This window comes from Esox lucius, chromosome 5 (genome assembly GCF_011004845.1).
Source record: "Esox lucius isolate fEsoLuc1 chromosome 5, fEsoLuc1.pri, whole genome shotgun sequence".
NCBI classification, from domain to species: Eukaryota; Metazoa; Chordata; class Actinopteri; order Esociformes; family Esocidae; genus Esox; species Esox lucius.
The window spans coordinates 33171451-33187516 of NC_047573.1; the positions used below are offsets into that span (position 1 = coordinate 33171451).

The 16066-nt window shown below is 40.8% G+C and overlaps 1 protein-coding gene across 3 annotated transcripts in view; it reads left to right on the forward strand.

Annotated features, from left to right (window-relative positions):
- LOC105024379 (tectonic-3) overlaps positions 1 to 16066 on the forward strand; it is an 18398-nt gene continuing 2332 nt past the window's right edge. Inside the window, exons 1-13 of one of the 3 annotated variants that reach the window (XM_010894306.3) lie at positions 1 to 171; positions 580 to 693; positions 2669 to 2783; positions 4190 to 4290; positions 5471 to 5527; positions 6818 to 6942; positions 7058 to 7166; positions 7599 to 7711; positions 8052 to 8093; positions 8341 to 8421; positions 12702 to 12821; positions 12990 to 13085; positions 13612 to 13709. In XM_010894306.3, coding sequence (XP_010892608.2) covers positions 606 to 693; positions 2669 to 2783; positions 4190 to 4290; positions 5471 to 5527; positions 6818 to 6942; positions 7058 to 7166; positions 7599 to 7711; positions 8052 to 8093; positions 8341 to 8421; positions 12702 to 12821; positions 12990 to 13085; positions 13612 to 13709 — 1145 coding nt within the window. In that variant the 5' untranslated portion in view covers positions 1 to 171; positions 580 to 605. Of the gene's footprint in view, positions 694 to 2668; positions 2784 to 4189; positions 4291 to 5470; positions 5528 to 6817; positions 6943 to 7057; positions 7167 to 7598; positions 7712 to 8051; positions 8094 to 8340; positions 8422 to 12701; positions 12822 to 12989; positions 13086 to 13611; positions 13710 to 16066 lie in introns of all 3 variants that reach the window. The other 2 variants (XM_010894304.3, XM_010894305.3) reach the window with 2 other exon arrangements.

A 16066-nucleotide genomic window follows, 5' to 3' on the forward strand; every position in this document is an offset into this window, starting at 1 on the left:
GCGGATGTGTGTAAATCTTTAACTTCCTTGGCAACGTGATGCTTTCTTGTTTTCGAAATGTATTTTCTTGCAGATAAATGCGTATGCAAGGATTCTTCTCATGTTTCACATTTTTATCGACAAAAGTAATGTTAGCTGTTGTTTTGTGGTTCTAGCAAACCTGATGCAGATGTACGTACAAGCAAACGACGAGCATTGCATATACACAGTATGGCGCATTATTACAGTCAAATTAACTTGTTTGGTATGTAGCAAGCTAGCACATGCACATTTTTGGGAATAAGTTAACTCTATTTTTCTCTAGCAGGCTGTTAGTCAAGTAGCTGGTGTAGAGAGCGTACTGTTAAACAATAATGTTCAAAAACAATTTGTATCGTGCAATGCAGCTTTTTATTTTAATATCTGTATGTGTGACTCATGCCGGCACAGATAGAGGAGATAATACAGATTCTCCAATAACCACAAAACGTCAATCATTAAATGAGCATTTTAGTCGCACTGACCCGACGTACACCGTTTTATTATCAACTGATACATTAAAACCTTTTGAAACTGGTTTTGCTGAAACTGTCACTCAAGAGGCCGTAACCACGATTACCGAGGACATGGTTTCATCATCAGAAGCCACCACCGGGTCAATCACTGTCCCTTCTCATGTTGGAACTGCTACTAAAGCAATTCTGAATCCAAAAGGTAGGTGTGCCATACAGCCTATATATGTATATGGGCTCTATAAACACAGAACAAAATTATAAATGCAACACTTTTGTTTTTGCCCCCATTTATCATTAGCTGAACTCAAATATCTAAGGTTTTCTCTATGTACACAAAAGGCCTATTTCTCTCAAATATTCTTTACAAATCTATCAAAACCTGTGTTAGTGAGCACTTCTCCTTTGCTGAGATAATCCATCCACCTGCAAAACACCAGCTAATTTATCTAGACAGTTCATTGCTTGGAAAGATATTGACATTCTCACTTCATTGTTAGTCAAGCTGCCGATGTCTTTGACATTTTTCTTGATAGCCTTGACTGTCAGTGCAGAGTAAACTGCGCTCATGTCTGGGGGCAAGTCAGTGCTTGTGCAGGGAGTTTATTAAACATCTCCTGCTTGATCCTGAAGATGTGAGTAGCTGTAGTGTTGAAAAAAGGACACCACCTTTCTGATTTTAACATGTAGGTGGGACTTCTGGTTCGCTCCCGTTGCTTTCTGTGATGCAAGCCATGTTTCTTAACATGGCTTGAGCATATTTACAAGGGTTTGAAAACCCTCTTCTTGGCTATAAACACACATTTATTTGATCCGGGAGAGCGTGGGTGTGTTGAAGTTAAAGTTGTTAGCAACTTTTGGCAAACAGTGGAGACATACATTAAATGTTTTATAGATAACTCTATGTCCATTACCATGTAGTCTACTGGAAAGCCAAAACAGTTGCAACGAAAAAGCCATATCTCAGATTGGCCAATAAAAAGAAAAGATTAAGTCACTGGACAGAGGATGGATTCTGCCTAGAAGGCCAGCATCCCAGAGTCACCTCTTCACTGTTGATGTTGAGACTGGTGTTTTGCGGGTCCTAGCCTATTTAATGAAGCTGACAGCTACAATAGTCATTTCCAACATTAACAATGGCCACATTGTATTTCTGATCACTGATCAAAAACAAGGACATTTCTATGTGACACCAAACCTTTCAGCGGTAATGGATCTATTCTTTAAAAGTGTATTTTTTATCTTTTAACAAGGATTGTTTCCTCCGATCACCATTTTATTGGGGAGGCAGTATCTACGTTCACAATATATTCTGGAACTTGTGGTATTTTATGGACTGACTAATACAGTGGAAGTTGATGCTACTGCAAAACTCAAGTTCACAAATTCTAGATTGTGTTGAGAAGACCTTGTGTTTTTATGACACAAATGTTTCATTGCTAACATTAGTAATTGGTACATTTAGTTTTGCTGTGGTGAAATGCCCCTTTAAAGCCATCCCATAAGTAAATTGATAACTTTAGTATTGTATATAGAGTATATTTTGGAAATCACAAGAAATTATTGTTACTTTTTATTGTATTCATTCATATTTATATTTACTACACTCAGATTATTTGTACAGTGACATTTATTTTGTTATTCTAGCACTTTTCATTTGAAACTATACAATGACTATAGGGTTAAGGTGCAGACTGGCACCTTCAATTCTAAGGTATTTTCATCCATATTAAATGAGCCATTTACAAATGACAGCACCTTTTGTTCATAGTTGCCCCATGTTAGGGTGACATGTATTTGGACAGATCAAACTTATGCAGAATAAGGTGGTCATGTTTAGTATATGGTAGCATATCTATTGCATGCAATGGCTGACTAAAGTCTGTTACACATAGGCATCTCTAGACACTGGGTGTTTGCTGTAATTGTTAAAGGGTTCATCCAATATTGATGAAAATACATTCAAATTAAACCTGACCGTCTGTGCTTTAACCCCATAGTCATTGCATCGTTTTCTAAATCGATGTGCTGCAATACAGATCCAGGAAAACAAATAATGTGTCATTGTTCTAAAACTTTTAGAGTAGTACATTGCTAATATAGCTAGTACACATCACAAGCCTAAAATCATAGGAAAATACGCTATGTACTGCAATTAACCTTTTGTTCTCTTTCAGTGTGTTTATGTGATCTGACCCCTGACTTCTGTGATATTGGCTGCTGCTGTGACATTGTGGACTGCGACATCCCTGACTTAAGCTCTGTCTTCAGTGGATGTTCCGATGAAGTCATGTGCGTTTATATGAGTTTGCTCTGGTAGATCTGTCCTTGCTTTCCCACTAGCCCAATAATATTTTTTATAAATTACAACCCCGTTTCCAAAAAAGTTGTGACGCTGTGTAAAATGCAAAGAAAAACAGAATGCAGTGATGTGCAAATCAACAATATATCAGATGTTGAAACTGAGAAATTTTACCAGTTTTGAAAGTGAAATGTATTCCCATTCTTGCTTGATATGGGATTTCAGCTGCTCGGGGACAGTTCGGGGACTCCTTTGTCATAATGCGACAAATGTTTTCAATGGGTGACAGGTCTGGACTGCAGGCAGGCCAGTTTACTACGGAGCCATGCTGTTGTAATATGTGCAGAATGTAGTTTGGCATTGTATTGCTGAAATAAGCAAGGCCTTCCCTGAAAAATATGTCATCTGGATGGCAGCATATGTTGCTCCAAAACCTGTATATATTGTTCAGCATTAATGGTGCCTTCACAGAGACTGCATGTCATGCCATATGCACTAATGCACTAATGCACCCCTATACCATAACGAATGCTGGCTTTTGAACTGTGTGCTGATTACAAGCCGGATGGTCCCTCTCCTCTTTAGCCCAGAGGACGTGTTGTCCATGATTCCCAAAATGATTTCATTATTTTGATTAGTCAGACCACAGGACAGATTTCCACTTCACCTCAGTCCATCTTAAATGGGCTCTAGCCCAGAGGAGGTGGCAGCGTTTCTGGATCTTGTTTATATATGGTTTCTTCTTTGCATGGTAGTTTCAACATTTGATATGTTGTCTTTGTACAATTTTCTATTGAATATAGGGTTTCAATGATTAGCACATCATTACATTCATTTTTTCTTTACATTTTACACAACATCACAACTTCTTTGGAAATGGGGTTTTATTAATGGAATGGCAGTGAGATCACTTTGGCTATTGAGAGCACTGTAGCTGTGTGCCATGATATGTTTTTTACCTCTGATAGCAGCACACTCCAACAATCCAGTTGTTTGATGCAACCACCCCCTCTGAGTCACCTTAATGAAATGGTCCTTAATGTTTGCATATGGACTTTCTGTTCAACTCTGTCTTCAAAAGCGTGTTGCCCAATCGCAAGGCGGATTGTCTAACAGCTAGACTGACAGGTGTGCACAACCAGCAAAATAACATGGAAACTATGTTTGGTTTTGATTTGGAGAGGGGTGGTAGTATCAAGCAATTCGACACCATTCATAGACTTGTTGCTAAAATCAATACATTAATTGCAGGAGTACATCCACATAAACCTATTCAATACAAGACGGAATGTTCTATATTTTAAATGTGTGCATGAGAGATGTCTTTTTAGGGGTACGTGTAATAAATGGGATTTAAAGATGAATTTGACCAGTTTAATGACTTGATGTTTTGCAGATCTGGAGATTGCATTGAGAGATGGTTGTTGTTTAGAGCCAATGTGGATCCTTCACGTGTCACTGTCACAAACAAATTGTTCTGCGTTCAACCAGAAGAGGGTAATCACACTTTCTCTCTGTCTACAGTTGTGAAAATATAATGATACTCCTGGAAAGTTTTTTTTTTCCACATATTTGACACATGGATGTTTATGCTAAATTCCAAATACATTAATTGATAAAGGCAATTCAACAAATCACACAACAATTACTTTAAAAGCCATTTATGCAATTAATAAACGGAAATGTAATTTCCTATCGAAATGCTGGGGGTGGACTTGAAGTGGGCTCTGCACGCAAGGATGCCCTAAACCATGACACGTTTGAAGCAGTACTATAAAGAGCCACGGGCAAACTTTCTTCCCAGACGATGTAGGAGAGTGATAGACAGTTAGAAGAAATGGCTACATGCAAGTTATTTCAACCAAATGGGGCAACATCAGATATTGAAGCTTGGGTTGTACTTTCTCTGTAGGTTTTTGAAGAAATTACTGTTTAGTATAATTTTTCATTGTCATCTGTTAAATCAGGTACCTTTTACATGTTGTTGTTATTGTTTGGAACTGAAGATTATATATCCATATCTCAAAATATGTCCTAAAAAACCTTTCCAGGTGTACTTATTTTGACTCTGTGTAGATATACACTCACCTAAAGGATTATTAGGAACACCATACTAATACTGTGTTTGACCCCCTTTCGCCTTCAGAACTGCCTTAATTCTATGTGGCATTGATTCAACAAGGTGCTGAGAGCATTCTTTAGAAATGTTGGCCCATATTGATAGGATAGCATCTTGCAGTTGATGGAGATTTGTGGGATGCACATCCAGGGCACAAAGCTCCCGTTCCACCACATCCCAAAGATGCTCTAATGGGTTGAGATCTGGTGACTGTGGGGGCCATTTCAGTACAGTGAACTCATTGTCATGTTCAAGAAACCAATTTGAAATGATTCAAGCTTTGTGACATGGTGCATTATCCTGCTGGAAGTAGCCATCAGAGGATGGGTACATGGCGGTCATAAAGGGATGGACATGGTCAGAAACAATGCTCAGGTAGGCCGTGGCATTTAAACGATGCCCAATTGGCACTAAGGGGCCTAAAGTGTGCCAAGAAAACATCCCCCACACCATTACACCACCACCACCAGACTGCACAGTGGTAACAAGGCATGATGGATCCATGTTCTCATTCTGTTTACGTCAAATTCTGACTCTACCATCTGAATGTCTCAACAGAAATCGAGACTCATCAGACCAGGCAACATTCTTCCAGTCTTCAACTGTCCAATTTTGGTGAGCTTGTGCAAATTGTAGCCTCTTTTTCCTATTTGTAGTGGAGATGAGTGGTACCCAGTGGGGTCTTCTGCTGTTGTAGCCCATCCGCCTCAAGGTTGTGCGTGTTGTGGCTTCACAAATGCTTTGCTGCATACCTCGGTTGTAACGAGTGGTTATTTCAGTCAAAGTTGCTCTTCTATCAGCTTGAATCAGTCGGCCCATTCTCCTCTGACCTCTAGCATCAACAAGGCATTTTCGCCCACAGGTCTGCCGCATACTGTGATGTTTTTCCCTTTTCACACCATTCTTTGTAGACCCTAGAAATGGTTGTGCGTGAAAATCCCAGTAACTGAGCAGATTGTGAAATACTCAGACGGGCCCGTCTGGCACCAACAACCATTCCACCCTCAAAATTGCTTAAATCACCTTTTTTTTCCCCATTCTGACATTCAGTTTGGAGTTCAGGAGATTGTCTTGACTAGGGCCACACCCCTAAATGCATTGAAGCAACTGCCATGTGATTGGTTGATTAGATAATTGCATTAATGAGAAATTGAACAGGTGTTCCTAATAATCCTTTAGGTGAGTGTAGATTATCATAAGTATATCTACATTTTCTCTTTGGAAATGTCTTCAAAGTATCAAAGTTGACATGAAAATGTATTGGCTCCACAAGTATACTCTGTGCAACTCAGTTAAATTCTGCATTTCTTGCACAAATTGAACCCCAAAAAACAAGAATGTTTTCCGGTGCCTCCCAAAGAAGGGCAACAATTGGTAGTTGGGCAAGTGTGACTTTTCCCCCACAAAGGTTTTTTATTGGTGGGGGGAGTTTGCCGTTGGCCAATCCCTGAACTAAAGAATATTGGTTGTTTAAATATGTTTTTCTGTGTTTTTCATCTAGGAAATAAACATCTAAATGCTAATTTTATTAGGCCTGGCACATTATGTAGGGCTATAAGACAAAAATAAAAGTTTCTAGATTTGTATTGAAGTATCAAATGTGGATGTGCTGCATTTTTGTGTGAGATGACATGTTTACTCTTGCCTTGTTGACCTTTTGACATGGAAGGTGGGTGAATACTTTTGCAGACACACACAAATAGGCTAATACCCTGCACCCATTTTACTCAAATTCGCTCCTAAATGAAAAATCCAATTGTAAAAGCATAATTGTATTTTTTGGTGCATTTCAGTTTCTTTTCTGTACGCCTTTATTTTTCAGCTTAAGCACAAACATGCTCCTTATAGAAATAGCTCTGAAACACAAGAATGTTCCAGAAGGTGATCTGTCCATTCTTTGTGCAGAGAACCCCACAGGCCCTCAGACACTTTCAGCTCTCACAAAAAATGCACCAACCTTGGACTACTCCTACCACTTCTCTTGGAAGGGATCTGCTACCTATACTACCCATACCAGAGATTTCTACAGGGTATGTTGAGATTTGCTGTTAACCATCTTAACCAGCCACTGAATCGTTCAGACGGGCTCATTCACTTTTTTTCCTCCCCTGTCCAGCTCTGATGGTTCTTGTTACTCTGTCCCAGGTCGATGACACCATCATGACCCATTTCATCCGCTCCTCCGTTCGGGGGGTCCTGCGACAGCCTTCACCAGGGGCCACCACATCTTTCTGTGTCGACCGTAACCCTGCCAGTAAGATGACGCCTCGGCCGCCACGTTCTGTTGCAAAAACATAGTCGAATCCGGCAGAAAAACATTCCATAATTTGAGCTGGCACCATTGCTTGTTAAACGTGTCAGAGGGGGCTTTTGGGTCTACGTATTTGAGTATTTCTACTAGAACATGGGCCAGTGTTAAGTTCTGCAAAACGCACCCCCCTAATCTGAAATAAGTGGAAGTCTGACAGCTGCAGGTGAAATGCTGGATGGTGGGTAGTCTTGGGAGGCCAGGGTGCTTTTTATTACGCATCAAATGGAAGAAAGATGATTGTGACAGGAAGGGACATGTCCAATGTGAATCACTCATTTCTGTTTTCCTTTGAATGCTTTATCAACCACAACCCAGTACTTTAAATCGTTTTATGTCATTTTTTTCTTTATTTGTACTTTTGTCTTTTTGTTGTAGGGTTCCTTCGTTCCATTTCTCTCTATTGCACCCGCACTCTAACTCCCCAGTCCTGTGCAACAGACCCCAGTCTTAACGCAAAGTCTTACTTCACTGACATCAGACTGCTCAAGGTTAGTTTGTGTCTGTGTGCATCCTAGTATTTTTGTGTGTGCAGTGTGAACTTGTTCATGAATAGGATGATTGTCTTCAATGACTCTGTTGACATTTAATGTAAAGTGGTCGGGTTGGTTCTGTGGTCCACTGCTTTTGATGCACATGTACTGTTAGAGGGTAGTGACAAATCCATCACACTGCTCTTCCTGAAAAAATATTTTTTCTCCACTGTCTTTAAACAATAAAGCATACATTATTTAAAAAAAAAATACTAATAACGCGAATGAGTTGCCTTGCAGTATAAATTTTTCTAATTTTAACACTTTAAGACACTTCTAATGATTATCATCATTACAGATTCCAGTTCGTGAGAGTGTTCAGCTAACCCCAGATAACCTGGTAAGATTTCACACAGATTAGAGGGAAACGTCTTGTGACCGGTTTTCAATTGATTCTTTCTGCGACACCGTTCTTGAGCTTCATTCTGGAGTGTGTCAGGATTACACCAGTCCTGACACTTGATGCATGCTGAGAAAATGTACATACTTCAGGGAAAGTAATGAACAACAGTGAAGAACTGCCTACGTTGGGAGAAGGTGAAAACTTGGCTAGCAGTCATTGACCTTTTATTGTCTCGCTCTCTTAGATTTCTATCCATCCCAAGCTTGAGTCCGGTTGGTCTGAGCCGAAAGAACAGAATGGTTCCTGTCTCAACTTGGTGTCAAAGGTTGGCAATGAACCAATTAAATAGCCCAAGAATATTGGCATATTTGACAGAATGACCACAGCCGTGTTCAAAATCTGTCTTGCCTACTATTTCTTTATCAACTTGCTGTGTACTAATTGTATTGCATAATATTTAGTAAATGTGTACTTTCTGTACACTGATGAGCCAAAACAATATGACCACCTGCCTAATATGTTGTTGGTCCTCCGCGTGCCGCCAAAACAGCACCGACCCGCCGAGGCACAGACTCTACAAGACCCCTTAAGGGGTCCATTGGTATCAGGGACAAAGACATTAGCAGCAGATCCTTTAAGTCCTATAAGTTGCGAGGTGGAGCTGCCGTGGATTGGACATCCCAGACGCTCAGTAAGATTGAGATGTAGGGAATTTGGAGGCCAGTGCAATTCTTCATCATGTTACTCAAACCATTCCTGAACAATATGTGCAGTGTGGCAGGGCACGTTATCCTGCTGGAAGAGGCCAATGCCATGAGGTAATACCATTGGCATGAAGGGGTGTACCTGGTTTGCAACGATATATAATTAGGAGGCCCGTGTCAAACCGACATCCACATGAATGCACAGAACCAGGGTTTCCTAGCAGAACACTGCCTAAAGCATCACACCCGCTCCACCAGCTTGTAGTCTTCCCACAGTGCATCCTGGTGCCTCAATCTAGGTGAACAGTTGTCCGTCAGATCTTTTAACCGGTATACAGCGCACCCATACACAGCCGTCCACATAATGTAAAAGAAAACAGGACTCATCGGACCAGGCAACCTTCTTCCACTGCTTTAAGGTCCAGTTCCAACACTCGCATGCCCATTGTAGGCACTTTCGACGGTGGCCAAGGGGCATCATGGGCACTCTGACCGGTCTGCAGAGACGCAGCACCATTCGCAGCAGGGTACAATGCTTTGTGTTGTGACACACTCCTCCCAAAACAATCATTAACATGATCTGTGACATGTGCCACAGTAGATCTTCTGTTGGTTCAGACCAGATGGGATAGCCTTTGTTGCCCTCGCGTGTTGATGATCCTTGGGTGCTCAACACCCTGTCTCCGGATTGGAGTTTGTCCCTTCTTGGACAATCTTCATCCACCGCCTCAAGCCTCATCTGTTCAAACAAGCCGGTAGCCTCTGCATGTTCCCTTCATCCAGAGTCATGTTTGAGTCCTTTTCTTTATGTTTGTCTGTGTATTGTCCAGTCGCTATTCTTGGATGTTGTTTGTACCTGATGTAAAGCGTCTTTGGGTCCCAGAAAATGCTATATACATTTAATGTATGTATTGGACCTCACCACTGCTGACCGGGAGCACCCCACAAGGCTTGCCATTTCAGAGATGTTCTGACCCTGTTGTCTGGCCATAAGGTCAGGCTCTCGGACTACAAATAAATTCCTTGATATTCTTACTAGTTCGCTCATTAATGACAGAGTAAATAAATCTGTAAACGATCAAATCGAGGATCTAAACTCAATACTGCGAAATACATTAGACATAGTTGCACCACTAAAAACTAAAGAAATACGCAACAAGAAACTTGCTCCCTGGTACACCGACAATACTAGAGCACTTAAGCAAGCCTCCAGAAAATTGGAGCGAAAGTGGCGCTCCACCAAGTTGGAAGTATTTAGACTAGCCTGGATAGACAGTACAGTACAATACCGAAAATCACTCACGTCTGCTCGATCAGCTTATTTCTCCAACCTGATTGAGGCGAACAAAAACAATCCAAAATTTCTCTTTGATACAGTTGCAAAGTTAACAAAAAAGCAAAGCTTAGCAAGTGAAGTGGGTCTTCACTTTAGTTGTAATGAATACATGAACTACTTTGATGAAAAGATCGTCACCATTAGAAAACAAATAACTGACTCCTTAAATAGTTATGGTCCTCAAAATCTCATTTTCCTGAACCTCCCTGACCAGGTGTCAATGGTAAACCCACAAACTCTCAGCTAGACCCGATTCCTACAAAATTACTTAAGGAGTTATTTCCTGTTCTAGGTCAGCCAATGCTGAACATAATAAATTGCTCCCTTTCCTCTGGATGTGTACCAAACTCACTAAAAATACAAGTCAAAGGTATGCTTTGGAGTTCCTCAAGGCTCGGTTCTGGGCCCATTATTGTTCTCACTATACATGCTCCCTCTGGGCGATGTAATCCGAAATCACAATATTAACTTTCACTGTTATGCTGATGACACACAGTTATATATTTCAATGAAGCATGGAGAAGCCCCTAAATTAGCTATTTTGGAAGCATGCGTTTCAGATATTAGGAAGTGGATGACAGAGAATTTCTTGCTCTTAAACTCAAATAAAACAGAAATGCTCCTTTTAGGACCCAAAAAACAAAGAGCGTTGCTAGCAGATCTCACTGTCAACCTCGACGGCTGCATGGTCTTATCCCAAAAAAATTGTAAAAAAAACCTTGGCGTTACCCTTGACCCTGACCTCTCCTTTGAAGAACATATAAAATATGTCTCAAGAGTTGCTTATTTTCATCTTCGAAACATCGCAAAAATTAGAAACTTTCTATCAAAAACTGATGCAGAAAAATTCATCCACGCTTTCGTTACTTCTAGATTAGATTACTGCAATGCTCTTCTCTCTGGTTATCCAGACAAATTAATAAATAAACTTCAATTAGTGCTGCACACGGCTGCTAGAATCCTAACTAGAACAAAAAAATTTGAACACATTACTCCTGTCCTGGCGTCCTTACATTGGCTGCCTGTTAGGGTTAGGGCTGATTTTAAGGTTTTACTCTTAACCTATAAATCAATACATGGACTTGCTCCTACTTACCTGGCTGAAATGATCCAACCATACATACCTACACGTAACCTTAGATCGCAAGCTGCAGGCCTTTTAATTGTACCTAGAATTTCTAAACAAACAGTTGGCAGCAGGGCATTTTCTCATAGAGCTCCACTCCTGTGGAATGATCTGCCAATTAAGGTTAGAAATGCAAACTCAGTGCAAACTTTCAAGTGTCTACTAAAAACTCATCTCTACAGCACGGTTTATAATTAGGTGTAGCCTGGCTCGGGGGCGTGAAGGTGACCAGTAGGCTTGATACTGTCCACCCTTGCTGTCTTGCCAGGTGGGCTCTCGTCGCCACTGGGATGCCCTCCCTCCAATGCCTTTCGGGGGAAGAGTCACTGGCTTGTTGTTGATTCTCTGTTGCGCACTTGTGCAATTGGGCTGTACGCCGCTAGCAATACTCGGCCCTCATTCAGGGGGGTTGCGGTTGGTGGGTGTCCCTTTGGTTGATGCCTGGCAATGTGGTTGGATTGATTTCCTGCCTGTTGGGCCCTGTCCGGGGCCTCCCCCGGGTAGGGCCACAGTGTCACCGGACCCCCCCCGTCTCAGTTCCAAGGTGTTACGCTGCTATATTATTGTGCTGGGGGATATGAGGGATGTACTGCTAACTTTTCTCAGTTTCCTCCAGTTTTAAATTTTAGAAGGAGATGAGGTCCTGGTCCACACCTGCGGATTACCTGGTTTGGGGGGCCCGTTGCTGTCCCTGTCCTTGTCCACCTGGTCATACTTCTGACCTAGTCTAAATTCAAATAGACTCTATAATTAGCCCAGAGAAATGTATTTATTATTCCAATTGGACTCTTAATATCTCACCCGGCACAGCCAGAAGAGGACTGGTCACCCCTCTGAGCCTGGGTCCTCTCTAGGTTTCTTCCTAAAATTTGACCTTAGGGAGTTTTTCCTAGCCACTGAAATTCAACACTACTGTTGTTTGCTCCTTGGGGTTTAAGGCCGGGTGTCTCTGTAATGCACTTTGTGACAACTGCTGTTGTAAAAAGGGCTTTATAAATACATTTGATTGATTGATAACAATGTGGCCCTTGTCAAAGTTGCTCAGGCCCATTTCTCCTGCATCCAACACATTGACTATGAGAACTGATTGTTCACTTACCATCTAATCTTCCCAGACCTTGACATGTGTCCTTGTTCAGAGATGATAAGTGTTATTCTCTTCACCTGTAAGTGGTCATGTTTTGGCTCATCAGTGTAGTTAGCTAATTAAATATTAATTTACTAATCCACATCCCCACTGAGACGCTCATGGCATTTTCAGATATTTAACAGACGATCTAGCGTCCTGGCCTTTAAAGCATACTCGATTTGTACATTTAATTTACTTTCACATTCCCCCAAAATGCCTACAATTTAGAACACAATAATGGGTGTTTAGACACAATCTGTGTACGTTTCTAGCTCACATTTCCTCCCATACTTTTTTTTTTTTCATACAGGTGGAATATCTTTTATGGTACACAATTATAGGGGAAATTGTTATGGCAACAGTGAATGTGGTCTTAGCTGACGCAGACTCCAACATGAAGTTTTTGCAGCAGCACACTGTCGATTTCCAGGTAAGCTTCCAATCAATGTCTCAGGGTTCTGGTGAATTCCATTTCATTTGAATCTGGGAATTTCTGTTTTCTGAACTGACTGAATTGGAAATGGATTTGCCCCCTCCCCAGTTAGACTATGTTATGGCTCAATATTAAAATGTAATTTAATGTAATCTCTTCTCTCAGTTAGCCACGCCCCCTCCAACTCCTGGACCAACCCCTGTAGTGGGACTGACAGAGGGGACTCCTGTGATTGGTCAGGTTGGCAGCACTGCCCAAGATGTATCCTTGCCTACAGGAATAGCACACTTTACATGCCGAGGCAATATTTTTTCTTTTTGGGTGTTTTAATTTGTCTATAAAAAGAAAACCCCTTTTATATTCAGATGCAGTGAGCTATCATTGTGAGCGCCAAACTACAGATTATTTTACCTTGTTCAGTTGCCTGTCAGATCTTCTAACCATTAGGCTGCCAGGTAGAGTTCTTACATTGTGACTTTTACATTGTGTTACATTGTGTTCAATTTAAAGACTATTCCAAAAAGATACTTATTACATTTTTGTAAACAAAATAATAATGTTGGGGCCGACACTGCAGTCCCTTTCAAGATTTGCTCATAACAACCATTGCACTAATTATACCTATTAATATTTATTTTATTAAAATTTAGTTTGAATGATGCCTCAAAAACCACTGGAAGAGCAGTTCAGATGGGGTGGGACATCTGGTTTTTGTTATCCAATGGGTTTTGAGAATGAGATGAAGAGAGTAGTGTGCTACTATTTTCTTCCTTTGACTCTGAGTCAGCTATCTGTTTTAGGTGTGTCTCAAGGTGGGGAGTGCTCCATTGACCCCAGAATGCCCATTCTTTTCATGCACAACACCATCACAGGCTGTACCTTCAAGTAAGACTACACTACCCATCATCCATAGCACTTAGTGTCATTGTCCTGTCCACATGCCTTGTCTCATTGTAGCTGTCCACATGGCTTGTCAGTTCTATCTATACATTCACTTCTGTTCAAAAGTTTGTGGTTGCTTAGAAATGTACTTGTTTTCGAAAAGAAAGCTTATTTTTTTGTCCATTAAAATAACATCAAATTGATCAGAAATACAGTGTAGACATTGTTAATGTTGTAACTGATTATTTTAGCTGCAAACTGCAGATTTCTTTGGAAGCACCATCAGTTCTGTGTTCCAATGGTTTATTGTTTTAAAAGTCTCATTGATCATTAGAAACCCCTTTTGCATTTGCACAGCTGAAAACGGTTGTGCTGATTATATATGCAATAAAACTGGCCTTCTTTAGAATAGAATGCCAAATGTCTGCAAGGCTGTAATTACTGCAAATGGAAGATTCTTTGATGAAAGCAATTTGAATGACACAATTAAAATGTATGACTAAAAATCATTATTTCTAATTTTGTCTCCTATTCATTTTCTATATTTCCTATTCAACTAATTTCATGTATGTTTTAATGGAAAACAAGGATATTTCTAAGGGACCCCAAACGGGAGTGTACATCATGATGTACCTTAAGGTCTGAGTACAATACTTATCAATCTAGCTTATCTGTTTGTAGTTTTGTAACTGTAAATGTATGAATATGCTGATGGCTTTCTGCAAGACAATGCAACGCTGTCCTATATTCATCCTACCAACCACAGGCAGTGTTCAGCCTATTTGCATGCCCTATGAGAGACCCCTGGGCAATACTGTGGGGCAAAAAAGTATTTAGTCAGCCACCAATTGTGCAAGTTCTCCCACTTAAGAAGATGAGAGGCCTGTAATTTTCATCATAGGTACACTTCAACTATGCGAGACAAAATGAGGAACAAAAATCCAGAAAATCACATTGTAGAATTTTTTATGAATTTATTGGTAAATTATGGTGGAAAATAAGTATTTGGTCAATAACAAAAGTTAATCTCAATACTTTGTTATATACCCTTTGTTGGCAATGACAGAGGTCAAACGTCTTCACAAGGTTTTTCTATGGGGTTGAGATCTGGTGATTGGCTAGGCCACTCCAGGACCTTGAAATGCTTCTTACGAAGCCACTCCTTCGTTGCCTGGGTGGTATGTTTGGGATCATTGTCATGCTGAAAGATCCAGCCATGTTTCAACTTCAATGCCCTGATGGAAGGAGGTTTTCACTCAAAATCTCCCGATACATGGCCTCATTCATTCTTTCCTTTAAACGGATCAGTCGTCCTGGTCACTTTTCAGAAAAACAGCCCCAAAGCATGATGTTTCCACCCCCATGCTTCACAGTAGGTATGGTGTTCTTTGGATGCAACTCAGCATTCTTTCTCCTCCAAACACGACAAGTTGAGTTTTTACCAGAAAGTTCTATTTTGGTTTCATCTGACCATATGACATTCCCCCAATCCTCTTCTGGACCATCCAAATGCTCTCTAGAAAACCTCAGACGGGCCTGCAGGATTTGACTCCCTGGCGGCGTAGTGTATTACTGATGGTAGCTTTTGTTACTTTGGTTCCAGCTCTCTGCAGGTCATTCACAAGGTCCCCCCGTGTGGTTCTGGGATTTTTTCTCACCGTTCTTGTGATCATTTTGACCCCACGGGGTGAGATCTTGCGTGGAGCCCCGGATCGAGAGAGATTATCAGTGGTCTTGTATGTCTTCCATTTTCTTATAATTGCTCCCACAGTTGATTTCTTCACACTAAGCTGCTTACCTATTGCAGATTCAGTCTTCCCAGCCTGGTGCAGGTCTACAATTTTGTTTCTGGTGTCCTTTGACAGCTCTTTGGTCTTGGCCATAGTGGAGTTTGGAGTGTGACTGAGGTTGTGGACAGGTGTCATTTATACTGATAACAAGTTCAAACAGGTGCCATTAATACAGGTAACGAGTGGAGGACAGAGGAGCCTCTTAAAGAAGAAGTTACAGGTCTGTGAGAGCCAGAAATCTGGGTTGTCTGTAGGTGAACAAACATTTTTTTTTACTTAGGAATTTACCAATAAATTCATAACAAATCCTACAATGTGATTTTCTGAATTTTTTTTCCTCATTTGAAGTGTACCTATGATGATCACAGGCCTCTCTCATCTTTTTAAGTGGGAGAACTTGCACGATTGGTGACTGACTAAATTATTTTTTGCCCCACTGTGTGTGCGACCAGGACACAAACTGTACGAGCAGTAATGTGAGGCACTGACTTGGATAATTATACCACTGTGGGCCTGTTTATAGAATTTTAATTTACTTATTTGCTTATTTGAATTTACTTATTTGTTTTA